Source organism: Coffea arabica, chromosome 8e (genome assembly GCF_036785885.1).
Source record: "Coffea arabica cultivar ET-39 chromosome 8e, Coffea Arabica ET-39 HiFi, whole genome shotgun sequence".
Lineage (NCBI taxonomy): Eukaryota > Viridiplantae > Streptophyta > Magnoliopsida > Gentianales > Rubiaceae > Coffea > Coffea arabica.
The window spans coordinates 7,673,781-7,685,571 of NC_092324.1; the positions used below are offsets into that span (position 1 = coordinate 7,673,781).

Below are 11,791 nucleotides of genomic sequence, written 5' to 3' on the forward strand. Positions count from 1 at the left end.
TACGCTCGTTAAAGTTTATTAATTGTTAATTAATTTGTAATACTTTGCCATTCATTGAGCATGTGGCACAAAGGACAAATCAGGTACAAAATTCTAATTTCACTCTCTAAAATAATATTTTAATCATTTGGACTGAATTTGTAAAGGATTAGTAACTTCAGGGGAGGTCAGTGTAATTGTTCAAACCACAAGGGAGGTAAGTGTAAATGTCAGAAACCTCAGGGGAGGTTTCTGAAATTATCCCTATTAAAAATTATCCCTACTAAATTTTAAATTAAAAAAATATTATACTGATCCATACATTCAAGCACCCAACCATTAATTACGCCAGTAGCCCATTGATCTGCCCTTCACTAGTCAGGTCTAGGTCCTCAACCTACCACTATTAGCATTCAATAGCATTTCAACTTACAAATGAGGCGGTTAGTTTCGCCCATTTTCGTGCGGACGGACGTTTCTTGATCCTTTAAACACCCTTTTGTCTTCCTTCTCACCTCATTGGCACATTCTCCAAGTCCAACCAAAGAGAAAATACACACAAAACACTCTTAGCCAAAGAGCTCTCTCACCTTAGCACATCTGTAAGGGATAAAGTTCTTGCAGTGCCTTTATTTTCTGTTTGTTAAAGTAATCAAATGCGGCTATGAATATTAAGAAACACTCCATCAGTGATGTTGCATGCTTTTATTTAGAAGATGTAAAACCATTTTTATCTTTTTTCCCCCTTCTAATATGGATATCATTGATGAATGTGATGTGATGTTTTGCCCATTATTCTGATAATGCTCTGTTTTCTGGTAATCTCTGCATGTGTCCATTGTTGCTCTCTTCATTGGGCTTGTTCTTAGTTACTTCTGTTGTTAGTCAAGTCAATTTCTTATTTGTTAGAAGACACACTCTTTTTCTTATTTTTTTCAGTTTCATATTTTGAATCACATAAAAGGGTAAAAAGCCCGTATCTTTTTTTTTTTTTCCTATTGTCCGATATAAAATGTAATATATGTATAAGATTAAAACATGTAAAAAGCCATGAAACAAAAATGGTAATTAAAGAAGTGAAGGGTAATGCCATTAACAAAAAGAAATTTTATTGTTCAAGGATCAAAAGCCCAACTCCTCTGGTTGGGATATTAACCAAAATAAGGTCATAGGAGAAATCTGTGTAACTTGGTTGTAAAATTTAAATTTTGTACCAAAATAAATACGCCATTTAGGGGTTAGTAATAATGTCAGAGTTGTATAGTACAAATGCTTCTTGGTTTTGAATTTCGATAGGTGCTTCAAAATGTCTTGTTAGTATTAATGTTCTCTATGTTACCGCAGGCGGTTCAAATTAATCTGCAATGCTATTGTGTTTTTCACTCTAGTTTATTTTTTAATTCTACTATGAATCAGGAACATAAAATAAACAAGATTGTAGTGGTTTTCCTGATCTTGTCTTAGTGGATCCCTGAGAAATCAATGAAAAGAGAATACTGAACTGTGTTGAAGTAGAGATGTCTAATCAGCCGGTACAGCCGTTTCTTTGCGCTGTCAAGGAGGAGGTATGCACCTTTGGTTTCTAGCATTTCGAATTGATGAACGAAAATTTTGTTTTGAATAATTACCACTTTATATTAGGTATGATTGTACTGTTTGGCGTGCTATGAAGCCTATGATTACCAAAACAAAGAAACATGCCAAAGAAGTTGGTCTTTATTGGGCTAGAAATTTGTCAAGTCAAAGAATTTCTTGATCTCTTTGATGCATTCTTGTAGCTCAGTTTCTTTACCAGTTACAGATCACGGTATACATCTAAGAAATTTTTGGTCTTTTATTTATGTCAGTTTAATTTTGTGAGTTCACGGTATCCCTGTAACTTGATGTAGAGCTCAGTATTGCCTCTAATTGCAGAAGTGGTATAATTCAATTAGAAAAAATTTGAATTCAAGATTTGTCATAATTCACTTAACTGATGGTAAGTTGGCAGAAAGTGAATGTCCTGTGTACAAGGACCAGGTAGTGGAATAGGATTGTTTTTTACTTGCAAAAAGTTGAAGAATGATACACATTTTATTAATGTTTAATTCATGTGGAATTCTTAGAGGTCAATGTAGTGAAGAAAGTAGCATTTCTTTTCCCTGGAAAAATAGGTATTGTAAAGTTGATATTTGGATAAAATGCATTGTTATGATGCACTTATTGCATTCAACATATCTCTGTTTTGTCCTGTGGAATGCCTTTAACTTTGATGTTTATTATTCCTCGCAGCCCTTTATGACAGACTCAGACACTGATGAGAAGCCATATGTAGACCTTATTAACTCAAAATCTGTGCCCAGTGGAGAGAACTCACAGCTTCTGTCTGGATCAAGTTCTGGAATGGCTGAAATGGATGATATTGAATATTGGACAATCTCTGGGAAGAAGCCGTATTTTGATATAATTCTAGCAAAATCACATGTTGGTCCCAGATTTCAACTGGTAATTTCTTTGTTAGCTAAAATTAGTTTCCATTAGATACTAGCAAAAGATTTTGTCCCGCATTGATTTTTTCGTTTCAAGTTAGATTATGTTGAAATCTACGACTTATCTCAAGAAATTCTAATTTGTCACTCTCAGTTCCTTCCAACCACAATTGTCCCAGAGCTTCCTTCTGCTATGGTCCCTGTGGTTCTGACTTCTTGTGGCAAGAATTGGAATACAGTCTATTATGGAGACAGGACAGGCAAAAGGTTTGGCCCCAGCTGGAAAAAATTTGCATCAGATAATGAGCTAAAGACTGGAGATTGTTGTTTCTTTGAGCTCATGGAGTCTACAATGGCACAAATCAAGTTTAAAGTTATTATTCTGAGAGGTGACCTGCCAGTCCTTCGTTTTGCTGAAGGAGATGGTGAGACCCCAGAGAAAGCGATCATCATTGAATAGAACCATCCGTTAGATCTACAGATTTCGTGTTTTGTCATGATGTATCTCAAGCTTTTGGGACCTCAACTTATGTGCTACAATATGCACAATTTCTATAAAGCTCACTCTATATCATGCACTGTTTAGCAGCTTTGAATATATAAACGTTTTTGGTGTAGGATATCAATGCCATGGCTTGAGTAATGTATAGTTTGTTGATGAGGAGGATCTGGCCTGGGGTTTATGTTGCATTGGCTTGATTCTGGTCTTGTTGCAATCTAACTTGTGTCATCTTGTTACTGAGTTCTGCAAAATTTGGATTCCTTTGCCTCCTGATATCAACATCTATGACTCGACAAAGGTTTTTGTAACATGATATGTAAGGTTGATGCTATAATTTGACAAAGTACAACTGCAGGTTTCGACAATTATGAAAGCCTCGAGGGATCATCAGTAATAATCTACCCTAAAGTTTGTAGAGGTTCCATTACTATGTTCAGGTGATTTAGCTAGTGGCTTGATCTGTAGGAACGGTCTTCTGAGCTCATGATATTTGAGTTTGCATTTGCGGGGAAAATAATTATACGGCCTTCCAACTATGTGAGGAAGGGGATCATATAACTGGTGAGGAAGTGGAAATTTTCAGCTTAACTGAAGAGGATTTTAATCAGGTATGGATCATATAAAAGTCGAAAATGAATCAAGATTGCAGGCAGTTCTTTCTTCTTCATTTGAAATATTAGAATTGATGTCATATACTTGATAGGTTTTGCAAACTGCCAAAGAAGTCAAAAATAAGATCCATGGTATTGCTACAACAATTTATCCTTGTCTGTGGGATCTGCATGGTAGGGCGGAAAGTATTGCTTTGCAGATCACCACATTAACAATGTGCATGCATTCTTTTCCTGAACTCTTCACCTTGGCTTCACCTTCATACTTTTTCATAATTTTATTATGTTTCTTTTTTCTCCATCCTGCCTTCAGTGGGGGAAACGACTACATGCTTGGGAGACTTACAGCTTCTGATTTTCTCTTATTGGCCGTGCATAGGCATCTTTGTCGTATTCAATTGACACTATCTCCCTTGAAAACTGTCAAGCATGTGGCTGTTTCTCTTTTGCTATTGTGTGCATGATCTCAAAATCCCCTGGTGATCTTCTAATTTCAATACATATACGATTATGGGGGTCAAGGTTGTGAATTAAGGGTACTGCATCCAATTTCTGTTCCTCTCAAGACTATAAACAGCTCTAGTTCTAAGGAAAAGCAAATAACCCGAAGCAACACCAAACATAGAAATAAAGCTCCACCAGGCAAAAGTCTCACTGTAACATTGCCTACCGATGCATACCGTTGATCCATCCATTAAAACCAGCAAATTTGAGCTCCTTATGTTTCTTTGGTATAGCAAGGCAGCAAGAAGACCATAAAGAAGTGATCCCAGAGGGATATTGGTTATAAGAATGTTATGATTGACTCCAGTACTGACAGGTCCAAACAATTCTGCTGTCATTGAAACTGCTGCTGTAACAATAAAACCAGAACTTAATCCAATGAAGGCTGTGGCAGTTCTCAGTGCTGTCTGGCTGCCTGATGAAACAAGCAAAAGAAATGCAATTGGTGTTGGAACCAGTCCTAGCACAAGCCATCCAGTTCTTGGGTAATACATGTTGCTGCATTAGTAAAACAAAGACATCATGTGATTGCTACTATGAAGTAAAAATGCATTTTCTGTCAGGCAGCAGAAAAAGGTGCTGCTGCTTGTGCAGGAATTTCACCTCCTATTGGTTAGCTGTTCGGCAACTCTTAACATTCCTTTTTAGTTTCTTTGTCCCCAATATCATGAAAAACCAAAATCAATTATAGAAAAAACTTACTCTCCCAGCAAGTCTGGAATGGCAGAAAGCAGACGTCCAAAGAATGAGCAAGCAGAGTACAGAGATACAAATGAACTTATCTCTGAGCCATATCCAAGTGATTGTGCAATTTGGCCAAGATTGTTACCATAAACAATTCCTATTGTTCCACCACAGAAGTATGCCAAGTAGTATAACCAAAAGTCCAGTCGATGGATGAGCAACCTTACTGAGTGCTCTTCTCCTAGCATTGACAAACGATCTTTGAAGAACTTTTGATCACAGCAGGATCTCTTCTCTTCTGGATCATACGCATTTCCATTGCTGCGTGTCAAGGGACTGCTTGAGTCCTCAATTTCCACAAGTTTTTGTTTAATATCAAGATCTCCTAAGTCAACTGAATTGAAACTTGTGCCCTGTAATTCGATGCTTGAATTCTCTGTTCTTTGAGCCCATTCCCGAGCGCAAAAAATTCTGGTGGTAATTAGTAGCAGGATTAGGAATAATATTGCACCAAGCGTGGAAGCACTGCTAGTTACTGATTCTGTATGAAGGACTAGAAGATATACACCGGTACAAGCTGCTAGGATAACTAGACGGAGAAAAACACAGGACTCGCGATGAATAGCACCACCGGAAAGGGCTTGAGGAGGGTGTTGCTGGAGGACCAAAGTAAGGATGCCTATTGAAGCAATAAGTGGCATGATAGCATTAAGAAGGAGATATAATGCGCTATCAGTGGAGTTGATGGCATTGACAATGAGCTTATATAAAGCTGCAGTTACACCATTAAAACTGATGCTGAGGGACAATGCCAGTGGCCTGTTAGCAGGAAAGTTGTTTATGCACAAGACATAACAGACTGTGTTGAACCAGGAGATGCTACAACCCGCAAGCAAACTCGAGAGGATTACCTGAAAGGTATCAGATTGTAGCAACTTTTAGCGTGCTCAATATTGCAACGGATTAAGTAATGTGAGGGGAAGAGAGTAAGCATGATGCACAAAGTTTTAAGGGCACCTGAAAGAGTTAAAATAGAGCTGCAACAAACAATAATATTTCATGGACCTGTTTGTTATCACCTATATGATACATGGCCACATTCTGATCTAAAATATATAATTTTGGGTTTAAGGATGCTCCATTGTGATCGTGATGGCTATCTTTTGGAAAGATGATGTTCAATATGACACTGATGATGACATATTTGATTGACCCCTAATAACTGACAAGTTAATTATCAACATCTTTGTAGTTTCAGTAAAAATTAGCAGCACATAGGAGTCAATCACAGGATCTGCTGGTAACTCCCAGATTACGGAACCAGTCGGATTGCTCTCAGGCTGCTTAGCTGTGTATCCTTGAGGCAAGACTCTACATAGCCTTAGGGGATTAATCTGGGCGAAAGACTGGGATACCCTAAGTGAAAAAAGAGCAAATATTAATCTATCAGCACTCCCTCTCCACCCCCTTCAACCCCCCAAAAACTAATCCCTGATAAGCTTAAAAGGTGTGCTGGAACAACAAAAATATTAGCTTCTGTCTAGTGCAAAATGCATTTTCAAGATTTATCAATTCAATAAAAATCCATAAATTACAAAATGCCACTACATTTTTGCTGCTTGATGGACAACTGTTATATCCTGATATGAGACTTAAGTATCTTTGAACATATAAATTGGATGATCTAGCACTAAATGAACTCAAAAAGAAAGTGTAGGAGAGAGAAATTCCAATGTCTTCTTCAATCTATTGTTTTCAATCCAAGTCCAGCTGCTGCTTGATAAGAAGTGCTTATTATACCAATATCAGTTTTTGGAAAAATCATGTAGTCCTTGTAAAGTTTGCTTCAAAATGAAAAAAAAAAAAATGAAAATTCAGCTTCCTATTTACGTGCTGTCATGCTGCAATTATTCTATACCAACTGCCTAGCTTAACTTAATGGGCACTTTCCAAGATTGTCTTGTATAAAGAATTCCTCGTTTGGATTGTCATTTTTTCTCAAAAAATTTTTACTTTTCGTGAACTTATTTTTCAATCACCTTTTTATCTTATATACGTCAATCACCTTTTTATCTTATATACGTCAAATCGAGTATCTACATTTTTTTTAATAAAAATTTCAGAAAATAACAATCTAAATGAGTATTTAGTTGGTGGTTGACTGGGTTTGACTTCTCTAAAATGTGATATTTCGTGAGGGAGTCTGCATCAAAGGTCAGAGTGTTAGATCAACTGCCATTTTTTTGTCCTCTTGATAACAAAAATATACCAATTTGTTATTATTCACATAAAGTGCCCTTAAGGACAACTGCTTGTAATATAATATGGTAAAGAGATTGAAAAGTGTGAATTGCGTTTTCAAGAAAATTTTTTTACTATGACAATTTTTCATAATGTGATTTATGTGAGATAAAAATGTGATTTTGAAAAATATTAAAAATAAATAATACCCGAGTAATGTTTATTCAAATAGAGTGTAATGAAGGGTAGATAACTTAATAAAAAAAAATGTACGATTATGATGCAAAAAGATGTTTAAGAAAGATTCCTTTTTTTTTTTTCAAAATAATGCCAAAATTATGTTTATCCAAAGGGAGTTATACTTAGTAGAGGGTATATAACTCTCTAGTGTTTTGGCACACAAAAAAATAAAAATCAATTACTTTTTATCTGTAAAAAAAATTCAACATTCCTACATAAAAATGCAGGCAAATTTTGGGTTTGGCAAGGCATAAAAGGTGAAGTCATGTGTATCAGGAGATATAAAGTTTAAAATTCTTATGTAAAAGTATACTAAAAAATGAGTGGAGATAATACTTGAATTATGAGGTGGACTCACATGTTTCAGTGTGACTATCCTATGCCTATATGAAGAAGAATACAAAAAGCCAACTACCTAACAAAATAAATGGCAATGGATTCATGCATTAGAATATTGGTACTGATGGTTATGTTATACCTATCACCTGCCTCAAGCAACAACTTTTTTTTTTCTTTTTCTTCTCTATGTTGGTTATGGTAGTTGAAACAAGTTAGTGGAGTTGGCTATGTACAATCCCAACAAATTAGGAACTCACATCAATGAAATGACAATAACAAACTCTGTCCAACCTTAACTTTTAAGCTACATAAAAAGTGATAGGAATATCTTTTTTTACTTTTTTTTTGTTTATTTGGAAATGTTGTGCAAAATCAACAAATCTTTGATTGATCCAAGTAGTATATGAGTAGAAAGAAAGAAGAAAAACTCGTAAGAAGTGATGAAATCTGCCAATTTTAAGCATTCAAGAAGAGATGAATTTCTAAAAGCGGTTAAGAAATTAAGGGAAAAGGAAACTCACTAGGGAATAAGGCAAGGAGATGTGTCCTTGGATGACAAGCCATTGGAGGCCATAACCAAGAAATCCCATGAAAGCTGCAAGAAAGATGACAACCCATAATGGCAAATACTTGAGACAGACTCCAGAACACCATCCAAAGGCTTTGCCCATGTCTGATGCCATGGACAGATTGTTCAGCTGAACTTGTGAAATGCCTAGAACAGATTTTAAATCTGAAGAGTAGGACGAAAAGTCCAAATTTGTTCCTGTAAATGCCTGTATCCACACACTTGCTGCCAAAATCATCCATTTTCTTGATTGTCCTACCATTTCTTGAGTGGCTAGAATGAGAAGGCAATCATATGCAAGAAGGGATTCTTCTACGACTCAATCCCGAAGCAATGGCATGAGGGAAGGTAGGTTATACGTTCATGTTCAGGAGGATGAGTTTTATGCTTTATAGGCAGCCTCTATCGCATGATGACTAATGAGTAGGCAAGCTAATTAATGGAGGTTCTTTTGGAGGCTTAGTTGTATTGGGTGGAAACTTGTGTGGATACTTGAGAATTGACAGAACCTTTGCAAAAGTTGCTGTTGATGGTCCATCATCATACAAAGCCTTATGCAAGGATTTCCACAGAATATACATCTTCAGGCGTATATATACCCTAAGTGTAACAGCCCCACTTTCCCCTAAGGCGAACCAAAGGGGTTAGCGGACTGTCTGCCCAGCTCTCGCCAGGACTACGGATCAGTTCACGTCGATCTAAAACGTTCCGGAACATACCATTGCACGCAAACAAGTCAAAATCACAAAATAAAAAAAACGAAAATGTGCGCTGAAGATGAATAGTGCAGGCCACGTCAGAATCCGGCCGGAATCTGGCCGGATTTCCGGCCGGAATCTCGGCCGGATACTAGGCCGAGAGCAAACCAAAATTTTTCCAAAACCCTTCTCAATCCGGCCGGCAATCCGGCCAGTTTCTGGCCGGATTCCTGGCCGGATTCAGTCCAGTGTCTTTTCGTTCAAAATTTTCCTTTTGCCGTTTGAAAGCCAAATCGATTCAAAGTTCATCCAAACATCAATTTAACATATATACATGGAAATCCAAAATTGTCAAGCCAAAACGGCATACCAAAATAGCTATTTAGTTCATACATAAACAAGTAGCCATTTACACACCAAACATTGGTGAATCAAAACACTTAGGGTTTTCACCCTGAGCTCAACTTGTCATAACCTTTTCCAATTCCTGTAAGGAAAACAAATAACACGGAATGAGCTAAAGCCCAGTGAGCAACTATCACAATAGCAGTTAAGATCACATAAGCAAAACCATTCAATTCAAGTATGCAATTTCGAAGTAAAGCAAATCAGTGAAAGGATACGGTCGGCTCTCAAGAGCCCATTGCCACGCTTATATTCTTGATCCAATCTCATTGACTCTCCGTCAACGTTTATGAGTAGTAACCGTAGAGCCCACTTCACTCTCATTCCTTCCACCAAACATACCCCAACCGGGCCCGCACTCCAATCAGTAGCTTTTGGTAATACTCGAGTATACCGGAACCAAAGGTCTCATTACCACAAGATTCCACAGTACAGTCCCCGTGGCATGACAATTTTCACGACCAAGCCCTCGCCGGCTCGATCCAATTGACTACCAAACGGGGTTGAGCTCAGTGATACAGTAAAGCCATTGGACATTCGCCCGAATGACACCAAATCAGTTTTCCAAGGATGCAATTCAATATCTCATATAGCCAGTGCAGTATTTCAGTATATCAGTAAACAGTCATGAATGAAATCACAAGGGGGTGAGGGCGGTCAAGTACACCCTCACCTCTATCAATTCCAATAGCCAAGTAAGCCTTCAAGGCATCCAATTCACATATAACCAAGCCACATTTTAACAATTAAGTGAGTAGTATACTCACCAATCACGTAGGTGATATTTCATGCACCAACGTCAAAAAAGTCGCCGTGAACCCTCGTCACGTCCTAAAACACGTAAACAATTGCAATGAGACTCGATAACGAGTCTAAAGCCAAGCCATTCACAACCCCAATGGGTTTCATATACATAAACAAGCATCATAAGCAAACCAGAAATTAAAAGTAGCATTAGTCTTGGCCCCGAATAGAAAAACTGTTTTGCCCTTATTATGCGGTAATGGCGTCAAATTCACTACGATTATCGGATGGGGGTGTAAGACCCACCATTTCGAAGCTATGAAACAGGGTTACAACAATGTAGAAGGCCACTCAATCCAGTTCCTAACACAACTAGGTCAAATATGCCAAATACTATACCAGAATTCCCAAAACAGGTTTGCAAAACACACAAAACTGTAATTACTATAACTCAGTCTATACAGGTCCAAATGCCGAAATTCCAAAGGCATAAGTTAGCTAAGATATCCAGCTATATTTCATCAGAAGACACCAACTTCAAAATCCAAACCAATTCCAGTCAAAACAGACAATTACTATCGCAGTTCGGACATTCTGCTCACCAAAAACAGCAACAGTAAAAACGGCATAACTCTCTCTATACTACTCCAAATGCCCTGAAATTTTGTAGGCACATCAAACTCATCAATACCTACAACTTTCATGTTTTGAGTAAAGTCCAATTCGACCTCTAGCTATGACCTAAAATTTCGGACAGAATAGGGGTTCATGAACCCTAACTTTTCACATTTCATTCCAAATCCAAAATTGATTGCATTTCTCATCAATTCACACCTACTAGAGTCAAAGCCCCTTATTACCAACCATCAAAAACAACCACACCATCAAGATCATATGAAACCAGAAAATTCATCATAAAATGGAAAAGTTCACCAAATCAAGCCAAACCAAGAAATAAATCATATAATTCATCACCTTAGCCACTTCTAAGCCAAACATAAGCATCATTAGATGTAGTAGGGTGTTCAAGCATCACTTACCAAGAAATCAAGAGAGGAGAAGATGTTGGGCACCTTAGCTCTCCAAACAAACCTCACTAAAGCACTCACTAACACTAAAAGGAAAGATTGTATGGAATAAAAACTAAGTTAAACACTTGATTTGGTGGATTTGGACAAGTTGGAAGCTTGAAATGTTGAAGAATTTTCTTCCTTCTTGCAAGTGAGAGGTTCGGCCACAATGAGAAGAAAAAAAATGGTGAATTTTGTGATTTTTTTGAGATATATAATCCTTTGGTCAAAAAAAGTAAAAAAATGTGAATAGTATTTCTTAAGTCAACTCCAATGATCTTGTGACACTTGTCACTATCATAAATGCATTCCTATCCTTTCTTTTCTCTCTCACATCAATCAAATCTCACTCTCTACTTATCTCGTAACATCCGATAAATTTTCCACAGTATCCGAAACTTAATCGTATTGGCCGAATTTTCCCGAACTTTTCGCACTCGTGGGTCCCACGTCCAATATATATTCTTACTGTTCTAAAAATACTCCAATACTAGAAAAATCATCTTAAAACTATAATTACTCATAAAATCCACCAAGAAAATAATCCTAGGCCAGAAAATGCAGAAAACATGAAATTTAAGGGGAAAAACCCTAAGAAAATATTAGGGCAAATCTGGGTTCTCACACTAAGGCCTTCAAGAAAAGTGTTTTTTTTTTAATCTTTTCATGAAATGCCTTTGACTTGGAGGATTTTTTCAATGCAAATGATGATGATGGTGAAATCCCTTATTGTTATAG

The 11,791-nt window shown here is 37.1% G+C and overlaps 2 protein-coding genes across 3 annotated transcripts; one reads left to right on the top strand and one right to left on the bottom strand.

The window, feature by feature from the left end:
- Positions 1 to 375: 375 nt before the first annotated feature.
- On the top strand, positions 376 to 3,067 carry LOC113703428 (B3 domain-containing protein Os04g0386900-like). 2 transcript variants are annotated; one of them, XM_027224783.2, is made up of 4 exons: positions 379 to 581; positions 1,396 to 1,544; positions 2,251 to 2,463; positions 2,602 to 3,067. In XM_027224783.2, exons 2-4 carry the CDS (start codon positions 1,497 to 1,499, stop codon positions 2,905 to 2,907), a joined length of 567 nt encoding a protein of 188 aa, XP_027080584.1. In that variant the 5' UTR covers positions 379 to 581; positions 1,396 to 1,496; the 3' UTR covers positions 2,908 to 3,067. The 2 variants fall into 2 exon arrangements, with proteins under 2 accessions (XP_027080586.1, XP_027080584.1); XM_027224785.2 differs by lacking the exon at positions 1,396 to 1,544 and having other exon boundaries at positions 376 to 581.
- Positions 3,068 to 3,582: 515 nt separating this feature from the next.
- Positions 3,583 to 8,813, bottom strand: LOC113703427 (protein NUCLEAR FUSION DEFECTIVE 4). Its single transcript, XM_027224782.2, has 3 exons — positions 8,090 to 8,813; positions 4,767 to 5,659; positions 3,583 to 4,562 (listed from the first exon to the last, which is right to left on the bottom strand). The coding sequence occupies exons 1-3, from the start codon at positions 8,396 to 8,398 to the stop codon at positions 4,091 to 4,093; spliced, it is 1,674 nt and encodes a 557-aa protein (XP_027080583.1). The 5' UTR covers positions 8,399 to 8,813; the 3' UTR covers positions 3,583 to 4,090.
- Between the last annotated feature and the right edge of the window lie 2,978 nt (positions 8,814 to 11,791).

Bases quoted from the DNA above. Each gene is read 5' to 3' on its own strand.
- LOC113703427 (XM_027224782.2), bottom strand. From the start codon at position 8,398: ATGGTAGGACAATCAAGAAAATGGATGATTTTGGCAGCAAGTGTGTGG. The intron at 5,660-8,089 runs GTGAGTTTCCTT...GATACCTTTCAG, and splicing joins TCTCCTTGCCTTATTCCCTA to GTAATCCTCTCGAGTTTGCT. The intron at 4,563-4,766 runs GTAAGTTTTTTC...TTACTAATGCAG, and splicing joins ATTCCAGACTTGCTGGGAGA to CAACATGTATTACCCAAGAA.
- LOC113703428 (XM_027224783.2), top strand. From the start codon at position 1,497: ATGTCTAATCAGCCGGTACAGCCGTTTCTTTGCGCTGTCAAGGAGGAG. The intron at 1,545-2,250 runs GTATGCACCTTT...TATTCCTCGCAG, and splicing joins TTTGCGCTGTCAAGGAGGAG to CCCTTTATGACAGACTCAGA. The intron at 2,464-2,601 runs GTAATTTCTTTG...TGTCACTCTCAG, and splicing joins TTGGTCCCAGATTTCAACTG to TTCCTTCCAACCACAATTGT.